This window comes from Delphinapterus leucas, chromosome 18 (genome assembly GCF_059928025.1).
Source record: "Delphinapterus leucas isolate spDelLeu-1000000601 "Yukka" chromosome 18, BTC_Dleu_Yukka2, whole genome shotgun sequence".
In the NCBI taxonomy this organism is placed as follows: Eukaryota; Metazoa; Chordata; class Mammalia; order Artiodactyla; family Monodontidae; genus Delphinapterus; species Delphinapterus leucas.
In genome coordinates, this window is record NC_143146.1 from 68,122,012 (window position 1) to 68,136,627 (window position 14,616).

Below are 14,616 nucleotides of genomic sequence, written 5' to 3' on the forward strand. Positions count from 1 at the left end.
AAAATCAGATTGACCACTATGAACATAATCATTTGAGGAACTAATTCATAATCTGGAAACCAGTTTTAACTTTCTCCATGTTATTAAAAGATATGCTAGAAGCATCACATGAGGCCTTCCATATTACTAAAATAAAATGTCAATTTATTTTTCATAGCAATTAATGCTGTTGTGTAGCAGTTTTTCATTATAAAATTGACCTTCAGGAAACATTTTTCTAAAATTGTATTTTTTTATTAGCCCACTCAAAATTCTACCAGGCATAAAATGAATGTTCTCTTCAATAGCATGTTACCTTTACCTATAAGTACGTAGTACTTATTCCTTCTGCTTTGTGTAACTGTTATTCACATATCTTTCTTTCCTTATATAAAAAAGGATACTATCTTATTCATCTTTTATCCATCTGGTATCTGCCATAATTCCTCAGTAAATGTTTAACTGAATTCATGTCAAATTCAAGAATAAATTAAGAACAGAACAGATAAGATATAACACAGATTAGAAGAGGGTGGAAGAAGGACATTCAATTTTGTTTTAATGTGTTTACTTTGATTGATTGCTTGAAAATATTTGTTTATTTTGAGATTTGCTTTCATTTTCTCAAGCAAAGCTATTTTAAAAAGAGATATACTTGGATAATTTATAGTTATAAATCTGTAGAATACAAGCTCTGGAATTTAAACTATATGACATTACTTTTGTATGGTAACTGAATACATAATTTGCGAGAAGTACTATATGAGGGGTGACTAAACATATTTGGAAGCATAATCTGAGAAGCTAGAAAAAACAATTATATTATAACATCTACTCCTGAAGTAATTAAACCGAATAGGAGCAATGGATGTTACAGAGAGAAATTGCTACTCAGTAAAAAGAGGTCTTTCCCACACTTAGAGCAGACCACAACAGAATGGATTGTCATAAATGTTCATTTTTATTACAGAAAACATTATATATATATATACATATATATGTATATATATGTATATATATATATAATATGCATTATATATTAAGCAAATTGTGGGAAATTATGTCAATTAGTTAGAGGTATATCATAAAGTAGTATCCATTTTGCTCCTCCCAGGACACCAAGATTGAGCTCTCAATAGCCTAATCCAACGTGAATCACTTATGTGTGTGTGTTGTTGTTGTTTGGCAGGGGCAGACAATGATTAGCTCAGATATGGAGCATAAAAATTTTCATGATAATATTAGGTTCAAAGTAGACCAAGACCTAAGCTGACTAGTCAAATTGGAGGGAAGGATCTTGTTCAGTAACTGGGAGAAAGGAGCTCTCTCTCTCTCCACCCGGATGTGAAGGCTTGTAGCACCAAGTCGGCCTGGCAACCTTGTATGACCACAAAGAATAACAGCTATAGCATAAAATCATGACTATAGGTAGCAGAACAGACATACAGAAAAAACCCGGGTCTCTGATGACATAATTGAGACTGAGACAACCAAACCCTGAAGTCCAACTTACTGGATATGTTTGGCTGGCCGCACTGATCCACTTTCCAACCTTCCCTATCCTATTTCTGTGCTTGGGATGCTCCCTTGTCTGTTGGCTTCCAGTTGGGTTTGACTAGTTAGAGACTCCAGCAGGAAATTAAAGGATAGAAAGAAAATGAAGTTTGGGGCATTCATCTCCTTGGCTTCACCCCTTCAGGTGAGTATACTATATTCCTTTCTATATTCCTTTATCAAAGACCACACTCTAATCAGGTACACTTCTCCTATAGTTACAGTAACTTTCTATTTGAGTTATGCTAAACACTCATTCCTCTCATCTCTTCAAACTTTGCTGACTTCCCTTAACAATGCTCACAACTTGTGAAGAGCCTTGCATTAAACTCCTCTCAGTAACCAAGTTTGAGCATGACATCTGTTTCCTACCAGGACTATGACCGATAAGCCATCTATCACTAGATTTCCAGTTACATTAGCAAGCCTATTTCCTTAATGTTTAAGCTATTTGAATCATTTTTTTATTAACCACAACAAAAACTACTGAATGCATCAAATTACCTCTAAGTTTTCTTCAAATTTATATTTTGGCAACATAAAACAAAACAAAAATACCTTAAAAGTTTTTTCGTGAAACAGTCTAAACATGATGAATAAGATGGCCTCTCATTAGACTACCTTCTTTGATAACTAATTTATATCTTCCAAGACAAGGAGATAAAGCTAAGTGACAGTTAACCATTAACTTGTTATTAGTTGATGATAAAATAAAAATGGAACCTTATTATCTATACTACTCACCTGACAGATGATTATTTAAAAATTAAACGGGTGAACATCAATCTAAGAAAAATGAAAAAGGTATTCCTTTATGTAATAACTATGTAAGTCCTTTTTATTTATTTAATTCAATTCAACAAATATTTATTGAAGCAGGCACACTTTTAGGTAGAAGATACAGCAATAAGGTAAGAAAAAAATGTCCCTGCTTTCATGAAGCTGAGGCCTACATTCTAGTGGAAGGAGGCAGAAAATAAGTTTAAAAAAATGTCAGACTGATGCCATAAAAAATGAGCAGAGTAGGGAAACAGTCATTGATGGTTATCAAAGGAGTACTATCCTACTTAGAGTGATCAAGGAAGACTTCTCTGATAAGGTGTCATAAGCAAAATCCTCAATGAAGTGTAGAAACAACCCATGTGGATACCTACAAAAAGAATTACCAAAGCAATGTGAAAAGAAAATGCACAAGAACTGAGAAGAGCACATGCTTACTATTTTAGTTTTTAAGGGAAAGGTCTGCAAAGAGGCCTTAGAATGGTCAGTGTGGCTGCAACAGAGAAAGAAAGAATGAGAATGGTAAGGGATGATGTCAGAGGTAAGAGACATAAATGTACTTTGAGAAGGATGGACTAGTAAGATCTGGCACATTTTCAAAGGACTAGTCTGACTGCAAGCAAAAAATGGACTGTGAGTAACTAACTAGTGGTGAAAGATGATGATGGTTTGAATAAAGATGGTATCAATGGGCATAGAAAGGAGTAGAGTACTAAGTAGGAACTAGTCATTGATTCTGGATATGTTTTGATACTAAGACAACATAATTTGCTGCCAGTATGAATTTGGTGCATGAAAAAGAAGAGTCAAAAAGAATGAACATTTTTGGTCTAAACTACTTGTTGAATGGTAATGCTAGTAACTAAGACAGAGAAGAGTAAAGGACGAAGGATTTGAAAGGAAAGTCAAAAGTAACAGTTTGGATAATTTAGATCTGTGAAGCTTATTAAACATCCAAGTGGAACTGAATTCAAAGGAGAGGCTGTAGTTGGATATACACATTTGAGAATAATGAGTATTTGCAGAATAAGGAAAACTAAGGGAATAGTAAGCTTAATTAAAGTGCAAACAGAAAAGTGAAAAGGTTTCCAGGATTAAGCACCAGGACACCACAGTCTTTAGAATTTTAGGAAGAAGAGGAGGAACTACTAGGAGAGACTTAAAGGAGGCCAAGGAGGTAGGAAGAAAGCAAAGAAAGAATGCTGTCACAAAATACAATTAAAGAAAGCATTTCAAGAAGGAAAGAATGTTAAACTAAAATGTTGCTAAGTCAAATAAGATGAAGACTTGAGAATCATAAGATTTAAGAATATGAAGGCTATTAGTGACATTGATATAAGCCTTTTTTTTTTTTTTTTTTTTTTTCCGCGGTACGCGGGCCTCTCACTGTTGTGGCCTCTCCCGTCGTTGCGGAGCACAGGCTCCGGATGTGCAGGCTCAGCGGCCATGGCTCACGGGCCCAGCCACTCCGCGGCACGTGGGATCTTCCCGGACCGGGGCACAAACCCATGTCCCCTGCATCGGCAGGCGGACTCTCAACCACTGCGCCACCAGGGACGCCTGATATAAGCCATTTTAAGAGAAGCATAAGGACTAGAATGGGAATGGATCTAAGACTACACAGGATTCCAGAAATAAAGAATATTTTATTTTGAAAATCAGCTAATGTAACTCACTAAACTAAGAAAAAGATGTAGAAGCATAATAATTATCTCAAATAATGCATAAAAAGCATTTGATGATTAAGAGTGTGAAAAGGCAAGTCACAGAGGAAGAGATATTTGTGATACATATCCAATAAGGACTCATATCCAGGATATATACAGAATTCCCATGAATCAATAAGAAAATAATGGACAACCCAAATGAAAAAGGGTAAATACTCTGAACAGGTATTTAGCAAAAGAGCACAACCAAAAGGAAGATAAATATATGAAAATGCTCAACTTAATTTGTCAACAGTGAAATGCAAATTAAGACATAAAGTGATCCACAGAATGGAAGACTATCTTTGCAAATCTTATATCTAATAAAGGTTTAGCATATAGACTAAAAATCTCCAACAACTCAATAATAAAAAGAAATACCATAGTTTTTTAAAATGGTCTTTGTAATAAACATTTCTCAAAAAAGTATACAAATAGCCAATAAGTACATGAAAAGATGCTCAACGTCATTAGACATCACAGAAATGCAAATACAAAAATGATAAACCATTTCACACTCACTAGGGATGGCTAGAATTTAAAAACAAAACAGATAATAACAGTGTTTCCAAGGCTGTGAAAAGATTGGAAATTTCATACACTGCTGATGGGAATGTAAAATGATGGAAACCTTATTATTATTTTAATGTTCTTTTTATTTGATTTGAAGACTTTTCACAATATTTCTAACTTTAAGCTAAGTTTTAAGTGTAAAAGAATTCTCACTTTAAAATTATGCTAATAAACCCTCAGTAAATCGATGAAAAGTATATTCAAGAGGTAGTTCCTGACAGCAATCTTGTCACAAAGATTGCTGACAGCAGTGTCACAAAGGTATTTCATAATATGTAATTCACGTAAAATATACTATAACATAAATCTTCTAAAAAATTTGTAATACTCTAGATATAAGAAAATCGTTTTCCATGATTAAAAATATAAACCAAATAGCCTTAATGAAAATCTTAATAATGTAACTGAAAAAATTATAATGTAACTGAAAAAAAAATGCTGCCTATGATCGATCTACTTAATCTATCATTCCACGATCAACAATACTTCAAGAAAGACAAGTACTTTTTCAAAGAAAAGACAGAAGGATTTCAAATGCAGATCAATCTGAGGTTAAAAAATTATTTCCAAAAGTCCTCTAAATTTTATTTCCCAAGAGAAAAATAAGTTTATTCCTCTTAGTAGAGGTCTCACCTCTATTATTTCTCAAATAGTTCCATTTACAGAGCAGCTGAATGTCATATGAATGTTAATGTTTAACTGAGAAGGAGAGATTTGGGAGCACTAGTGATGGTGATAGCTATTTCTTAAGGAGAAAAAAAATACTTTTATTTATGAAATACCACCTTACTTTTTGAAGGAAATCACATGATATAACCGAACTCTTGTGAGACCATAATCAGAAACTCAGCACCCATTACCATAATAGTACAGTTGTGACTAAAGCAAAGAAGGTCATTAAAAAAACAGGGCATAAATGACACAGATAGGAAAATCAAAGCCATCCAATTTGTACTGTTTACACTGTGTACTGATCAGAAAAAAACACTACTTTAAACATTCAAATATATTAAAAGCAGGGACAAAGCAAAAACTAATGTTTCTGTTGCTATCAAATATAGAATTTTTTTGACCTTATAACTGAAAAATAAAGCAAAACAAAAAATTAAATCCATTGAAACTAAAATTGATAAAATTTGTAAGAAACTTAGTTTGAATATAAATATAGCAAAGAAATTAGAAAAAATAATTAAGAGAAAATACTTCTAATTTGAATAAAAGTAGATAAAATAATTTTTCTTTAGTTTCTACTTTTATTCAAAATTTCTTAATTATATAGATTTCTAACACCCAATTTAGTTTAATGCCTACACATACATCTAAGTACATAATATAAAAATGTTTGTGAATTAACCAAAAACATGGCCTCTGCAGTCAATGGAAAGGGAAACTATAGAAAAAAAATATAGTTAGTGATCGTCAGTGGTCCATCTGTGAAGGCTACACAATAAAACCATCAATACATTTCACTTACCTTTTCAAGTAAGTAGCCAATGACTAAAAAGCCTTTTCCACCCAGCATCTGTTCTTGCATGGCTACTGAACTTTTAAGTAGTTCAACCAGGAATGCCAAAAGAGTAGCACTGCATGTAAAGTACAGATAATTCCATTACGTAATCATCAAATATTGATCATAAACACAGTGTTCCATTTCAGTACTTTATTATTCCAAAAGGTAACAATCATATTCAAATTTAATCTCTACTTTGCTGACTATTATATTATGCAAGAATATTTCTCACAAGAATGAAAAAACTGGTTTTATCTCCTTAAAATTAAACATTATATAGAAACATAACTGTGGAGTTTCTCTGTATTCTGAGGTAAAATATCAAAGTCTATCGTTACACATATATATTCCCTGCTTGAAGTAAATCTAACATAAGAAACACACCCACAAATATTGCACTTCTCCATAATAAAGACTTTATCACAATATTCTTCTGAAGAACATGCTTAGAGAATTTAAAATATGTTCACAATATTGCTTTGGAAGAATACACCTATTTTCTAAAATCAACTTTTCATTTAGACCTGTTTTTAAAAACAACTTATATATATGTATTTAAATATGCAACATGTTACTTATGTCCGTATATGCCCTCAGGAAAGTTCATGAGAGCAAAGAAAATAAGACGATTTATGTCATATTGAAATAAAAAGTGGCAATCGATTACACAATGTATACACAAATACATAAAAACACAAAGATATATTCCAGACAAACATAAAGCACTTGATATGTCTGTGGAATGAAGGAAGAAACAAAAGAAAAATAAATTATTGCATTACATTAAGCTTTGATAATGTATTACTTCACAAAATTATATGAACAATTTTCAATCAGCAGCATCGATACATGATAGCATTCCTAAGAAACTATATACCCTTCATTATATATGCTTACTGTAGTTTATAACAATAAATGACTCTAAGCCAGACTTTATCAGCATTAAAATAATATCCATTTACACTGCTTTATAATGTACCCCAAATTGTCTATTTACATTCACACAAATTTCTAAATATATTTTAAATGCACAAATACTCATTTCTACATGAAATTAAGAAAATTTGGTAATGAGGAAAACTTGAAAATTGTTAAGGCTCAAAAGGAATCTAAAGTTATTCTGTTTTCTAAAGTTACTCTAGCTCTTCAGGTTTCTATAGGATTGACAACACATTTATCTGATAATGCGGCTATTCTTGTTCAAATCAGAAATATTCTCATAAAAAGAACCAAGAGCAAAATTAACATCATTCTTATCGCTATAAAATTGATAGTTTAATGGATTACATGATATCAGCTAGAAAAATATAGTATATATGTAAATAAACTACTTCGTTACAAGAAATTAAAATTCAATTACATTAACTAGCCCTGTATCTTTAAGCCACAAAAAAGAAAACAGTAAACTAGTATTGCAAATCAATGATATTCTTTTACTTTGTCCTAAAGTCAAAGATGGATATTTACAAGAAAAACACAACTACCAAAGAATCCCTTGAGATTTTTTTTTTAATGTTTCTGTAAAGAACAGCTATTAAGCAATCTAATCCAATTTACATGAATTGTATCAATAGTCAAAGCCACTTCACAAATAACTGCTTAAGTACTGATATACATAATACATCTGCCTAAGTGTTTGAAAAGAATAAAGAAAACTATTGCATAGAGATTACACAATTTCCTAATCTGTTCCTGGAATTCTTACCTACACCTGAGTTAGTGATTTAGGGGGAAAGATGACTAAGACTCCTAAACATTAGCACTGCCAAAAAGAAAGACTAGAAATGCCTCACTATGGTTCCTATGGTCCATGAAAAAATGCAAAATAGTATTTCTTACAATAGATCACCCTTCTATATAGAACCATACAAAATTACAAAGATGCCATGGATTTTCTTATTCTTTTATGTCAGAAGGACTACTCTTTCTCAAACATCTAATGAATTAATAACTCAGACTTCTAAACACAGTGGAGTTCCATTACAAAATCAGAAATATTAATTTTATTATTCCAAAATATTAACACAAGACTACCCATATGTTAATTTCACTTCAATTTTAACTATGACAACAATTGAAAAGTCAAATGCATTCACCAACAAAAGTATTTTTAATTTATACCTAAAACCCAATGCAATAGCAATACTACATCTTTTGAAAAAATCTTTAAAATAGGTATATTTGACATGGTGGACTTAATAGTAAATAGATGGCCATCTTCGAAGAGGTACATTTTCAAACATAATTTAACAAACTTACCAGTAACTAAAATGCATCGGATTGCTTCAGGGCTCACAATTAACTTGCAAAATTCTGTGTACTGCCATACAAAATTTCTCTCCATTCTTGCCTATTTCCAACTCCCCTAGATACAAAGGCAAATATAAAGGATACTTCAGCCCATTCCTATATCTCCTACATACCACTTCCTGTCTAGACACATCAGTTCATCTGTAGAGGATCTAAATATACAGGATAAACCAAAAAGCAAGTATCTGTGTCAGCCAAAACTAGTATACACAACACAGAACATTCTTTTGAAAAGTATAGCAATACCCAGAAACAGATTTTCACAGGAATATTTTATTTGATAGACAAAAAGTAAACTGGTTTTTACCTCATAAAGTCAAATTGCTAAACTTTTCAATAGACAGTACTATAATGTATGTTCTGTAAGTAACAATTCTACTTCAGGAATGGTTAAGGGTTTTTAATTCTGTCTCCTTTTAAGGAAAATGACACTAATAAACTATAGGGTTATTTCTTCAAAATAATTACCATCTTCCAATTCTTTAATGAGCTTTAATTAAATTAGGAAAAATTTATTTCAAATGTCACACTAGTAAAGGGCTATACCTTAAGAAAAATGAAGGAAATAATACAATACCTCTAACGACTTAGCATATTAATAATCTCTCCAGAGCTTTCTGGTCCACATTATTAAAGAATTACCACAATATTCTTGGCCCACAAATAACGGATAATATTTAACAACTACGTATAAACATGACTCATTTTTGTTCCTAATGAAAAAAATACGTACTACCTTTAGGAGCCATTAAAATTTATGTAAATATAGATTTTGACTTGATTTTAATATAACTTTATCCATTTCAACTTGTCCTTTATTTTTTAAAAATAACTGATGTAGATAACTCATGTAATATTATCCCCAAACTTGTATTATCTTTGAGGAATTTTATTAAAGATGCAATATATCATAAAGATAGACTTAATTTATAACTGAAATTATTAAGATATAATATATAACCCAAGTTCAGTTCAAAGGCAGTTCTTAGGGTACAGGAAACTGGCTTTTCAATTTGCTTTGTACGGAAACAAAGCACCTCAGCTAGATGGGCTGTTTAAATATATTAAGAAGAATGGAATTAATAATGTAAAAATTAAAGATTCCCCCTGAAATTCAACAACTCATCCACTTACATAAGGGTGTTTTTAATCTCTTAAGAAACACTACAGGCAAAATAATTGTCAGAATAAATTCAGAAGTAGATTAAGTTCCAGTAAGATTTAAGGTACCAGTAATGGGGGAAATTCTTTTGACTTTTTCATAAGGTTTCATCTCTTATGTAGCCTAATTTAGTACTGAGAAACACTGAAATCTTGCAAAAGATGAATACATATATAAAATATCTAATATAGTTTCTATGCTATTTCTTTCACTACAAAACTCTTCCAAGATGAGAGTGATCATAGCAGGAATAAAACTGTAAAAGAAATCAACTCAAGTCCATACCCAAGAAAATTTCACACTCAACACAATTAATTTCCAGTGACACAAAAAATTCCCACAATAAGTTAGAAGAGTTAAATTCCTTCACAGTTCAAAATTAGAAAGTTCTAAACCAAAAGCTTCTAACTCCACGTACCTTTAGCAGTCACTTTTAGACCATGTATTCCTGAAGATGCTATCTCAAAAGACCACTGCCTAACTGCCTACCTAGGCAATAAACCCTGACACACAAACTGTCACATTCATCAATTCAAACATCAAGTGGAGATACATGCCAAAATAAGTAAAATACATTTATCTGCAGAGTCAAATAAGGAAAACAGTGAAATGCAGTACAGTAAAATGTGAGGACAGATGAAATACACTGGGTAGCACATGAAATCACTAAGCCTCCCTTAGCCATGAAATCTCTCCTCAGCAACTTCTCCCTTTTCTTTCAGCCTCATAAGGAGGCAGACAGCCTCATAACTGTCATAGCTATCTAAGAACATTCTTTAAAGGCTCTATTAAAAGTTAGTCAGGCTATCACAGTTTTTTACCTTCCTTTGGTAACAGATTTTAATTTTATGTTTCATCAGCCTATTTTATTTCTGACAAAATATATTATAGCAAAAAAAAAGACATTTGTAAAATTGTAACTGTAATGTGTCAAAAGTTGTCTTATGAAGGAAACAAAATTTTAAAATGTGTACAGGTAGAGGAACTCCAAACCTCTTATGACATCATTATGTGTTAGCATATAGCATTTACCAGTATTTACATAGTTTGACAACCAAATAGCCTTTTGATCATCTCTATTCATAATTCTCTATCAATAACCAATAGATGTTTATTATAACGCTCCACTGTAAAAGAGATAACTCTTAAAGCCTACTCATTTTTAATTTAATTCCAGCCAACAAACAATCACAATGCTCTAAGTGTCCTAGCACCTTTATGAGAGCTTTCTGGACATGTTTCTAGTGGCAGCACCACTATCGTGTATAATCCATGGATACATGAATGATTTAGAAATTTAATGATGTAACTCCCTAATACCTAATAAGTTCAAAGCTTCAAAGGAAAAACAGAGATAGGTTATAATGACAAATAGGTGATCTTAACTATATATGCATACTCTAATGTCCTTCATGATCAAAACATGCACAGCAGGGAAGCCAAATAGTCCCTTCTCCTGGTGTTGGGTCTACTTTCAGCCAAGCCTCAGATAAAAGCGGGATTAAAAATACACCCTAGAAGTACTGAAATTACCAAAAAAAAAAATAATAAATGAAATAAATATTAAAACAGCTAGCTACACAAAAAGATGAAATAATTATTTGATACTTAGGCTTCATATACATCCAGGAATTCTCTATCCTTTTCATAATTAATTTCATTTTTAAAATGATCATGTAGTAAAACCAACTACTTTACTTCTTTTCTTTGTGTGTGTTTGTGTGTGTATGTAATTCTGAGAATGTTAGATGTATAGATTTGTATAACCCCACCACAATCAAGGTAAGATGAGTTCCATCACACACAAAAAACTCATTTATCCTATCCCTTTATACCCTTGCAGTCACACTCTCTCAACAGCCAAAACAACCTTGGGTAACTACTTATCTCTTATATGGATATAGTTTTGACTTTTCAAGAATGTCATATAGATAGTCATACAGTATGTAATCTTCTTAATATGTTCTTCTTGACTGCAACATATTGTCTCTTGAGATTCATCTAAGTAGTTGCATACATCAAGATTTTTTTTCTTTTAATTGATGAATAGTATTCCCTTGAATAAATAGACTACCTAATGGGTACATGTGAGCTGTATCTAGTTTACAGCAATTATGAATAGGACTACTGTAAACATTCACATAAAGGTTTTTGTGTGAACAGTTTTCATTCATTTCTCACAAATACAAATCCAGGAGTAGAAAGGCTGAATTACGTGGTAAGTATATGTTTAACTTCATAACAAACTGCCAAATTGACAGAATGGCTGTGCCATTTGCCAGTCCCACCAGTAATAGGCTCCAGTTGCTCCTCATCCTTACCAGCACTTGGCATCATGAGTATTTTTTTTTTTTTATTTTGGCCTTTCTACTAACTGTGTAGTTACATCTCATAGTGTTTTAAATAAATTGGTTAATGATGTTGAACATCTTTTCATGTGCAATTTTGACATCCTTATGCCTTCTCTGGTGAAGTACCTGCTCAAGTCTTTTGCCCATTTTTTAAAATTGGATTTCATGCTTTCTTACTACTAGTGTTTGAGAGTTTTAAATGTAGTCTTGATATAAGTCCTTTGTCAAATTGATTTTCTATCATCTTCCTCCAATCTGTAAAATGTATTTTCATTGTTTCTTTTGCAGAGTAAAAGGTTAAATTTAACTTTGATGAAGCCAATGTCAAATTTATCAATTTTTTCCTTGTATGCATCACACTTTTAAGGTCACGTCTAAAATGCCTTTGCATAGCCTAGGTTGCAGAGGTTTTCTCCTATGTTTTCTTCTAAAAGTTCTGTAGTTTTATATCTTACCTTTACAGCTGATATTTGAGTTAATTTTTAATGAGGTTGAGGTTGAGGTTCATTTTAGCATACAACTATCCTTCTTCCCTTACACTGCTTTTGCACCTTTGACAAAAATCAAACAAACAGAAGTAGAAGTACCTACTTTAATTTTGGACAAGACTTCAAAGCAGAGAAAGTATCAGAGATTAAGAACAGCATTACACAATGATAAAGGAGTCAATTTTCCAAGAAGATACCAATATCTAAAGCACATATACCTAACAACAGAACATAAAATTATGTAAAGCAAAAACTGCTACAACATTAAGGAGACATAGATGAAATCACTATCATAGTTGGAGATTTCAGCATCCCTCTCTCAGAAATGGACAACTACAGGGGTTAGAAAATCTGTTAGGACATAGTTGAACTCGACAACACCAACAAACAGCTGGAGGTAATTGGCATCTATACACTACTTCACTCAACCACATTAGAATAAACGTTCTTCTCAAGCTTGCATAGACCATTCACTAAGCAAGACAAAATTCTGGGCCATAAACCATATCTAACAGGTTTAAAATAGTGGAAATCACACAATGTCTACTCTCAGATCACAATGGAATTAGCTAGAAATCAGTAACAGAAAGACAACTGGAAAACCCCACAATGTGAACATTAAACGGTGCACTTCTAAGTAACACATGGGTCAAAGAAGAAATCTCAAGAGATATTTAAAATATTTTTGAATGAAATGAAAATGAAAATACAACTGATCAAAATCTGTGGAATAGGGGCTTCCCTGGTGGCGCAGTGGTTGAGAGTCCGCCTGCCGATGCAGGGGACGCAGGTTTGTGCCCCGGTCCGGGAAGATCCCACGTACAGCAGAGCGGCTGGGCCCGTGAGCCATAGCCGCCGAGCCTGTGCGTCCAGAGCCTGTGCTCCGCAGTGGGAGACGCCACAACAGTGAGAGGCCCGCGAACGGCAAAAAAAAAAAAAAAAAAAAAAAAAAAATCTGCGGAATAAAATGAAATCAGTGATTACTGGGAAATTTAGAGCATTCAATGTTGTGGTATTGTGATTTATAATAAGAAATGTGCATTTGTTCTTGGTCCCCATTTTTGGCACAGAGGTCTGGCAGAGCTAGCTCCCTTGAAATTTCCTAAGGGATGGCAGTAATAAAAAGTGTCTTCTGTCATGTTAATGAAGTGACTTTTGGAACTCACTTAAGGATGAGAGCCAGTTGCCAACACAGCCAACCATATAATTAGAGGGTTGGAACTTTCAGTCCAGCCCACCTACCACCCACCTACCTCCAGGGAGAGAGGGGAGAAAGGCTGGAGATTGAGTTCAATCACCAACGGTCAATGATTTAATCAGTCATGTGTATGTAATGACGCCACCATTAAAAAAAAAACACACAGGGCTGGGAGAGCTTCCCAGTCTGTGAATATATGGAGGTACTAGAAGGGTGGCATACCTGCAGAGGGAATGGAAGCTCCATGCCCTCTCCCCATACCTTGCCCTATGCATCTCTTCTATTTGGATGTTCATCTGTATCCTTCATCATCCTTTTATAATAAACTAGTAATCCAGTAGGTAAAATGTTTCCCTAAGCTCTGTGAGCCACTCTAGCAAAGTAATTGAACCCAAGGGGGTGGCGGGAACCTCTGGTTTATATCCAGTCAGTCAGAAGCACCAGTAACGACCTGGACTTGCAAGTATCACCTGAAGTCCAAGGAGGAGGTTACTGGAACCTACCATCTACAGTCAGTTGTTCAGAAGTACAGGTGATAACCTGGACTTACAACTGGCATCTAAAGTGAAGAGGGCCAGTCTTGTGAGACTGAGCCCTTAACCTGTGGGATCTGATGCTATGTCAGATTTGAGTGTCAGAATTGAGTTAAATGATAGAATACCCAGCTGGTGTCACAGAGAATCTTTGGTGGTATGGGGGGAAAACCATGCCTCCACATATTGGAATTGGATGCTCAGACCTTTATAATGAAAAAAAAATATATATATATATATATATAATCTAACAGTCATTAATCTAAATTTTCACCTTAGCAAGCTAGAAAAAAAAAAGAGTAAATGCCATCTAAACTAAGCAGCAAGAAGAAATAATAAGAACCAGAGTATAAATCAAAGAAACAGAAAACAGGAAATCAATAGAAAAAGTCAATGAAAACAAAAGCTGGCTCTTTAAAAAGATTAATAAAATTGATAAGCCTCTAGGCCAGACTAACAAAGAAATAAAAGG

General features: G+C 33.2%; 1 protein-coding gene across 1 annotated transcript in view; it reads right to left on the reverse strand.

Annotated features, from left to right (window-relative positions):
• NBEA (neurobeachin) overlaps positions 1 to 14,616 on the reverse strand; it is a 620,750-nt gene that overhangs the window by 487,956 nt on the left and 118,178 nt on the right. Inside the window, exon 11 of the mRNA XM_022574654.2 lies at positions 6,067 to 6,175. Within this exon, the coding sequence (XP_022430362.2) occupies positions 6,067 to 6,175 (109 nt within the window). The remainder of the gene's footprint in view (positions 1 to 6,066; positions 6,176 to 14,616) is intronic.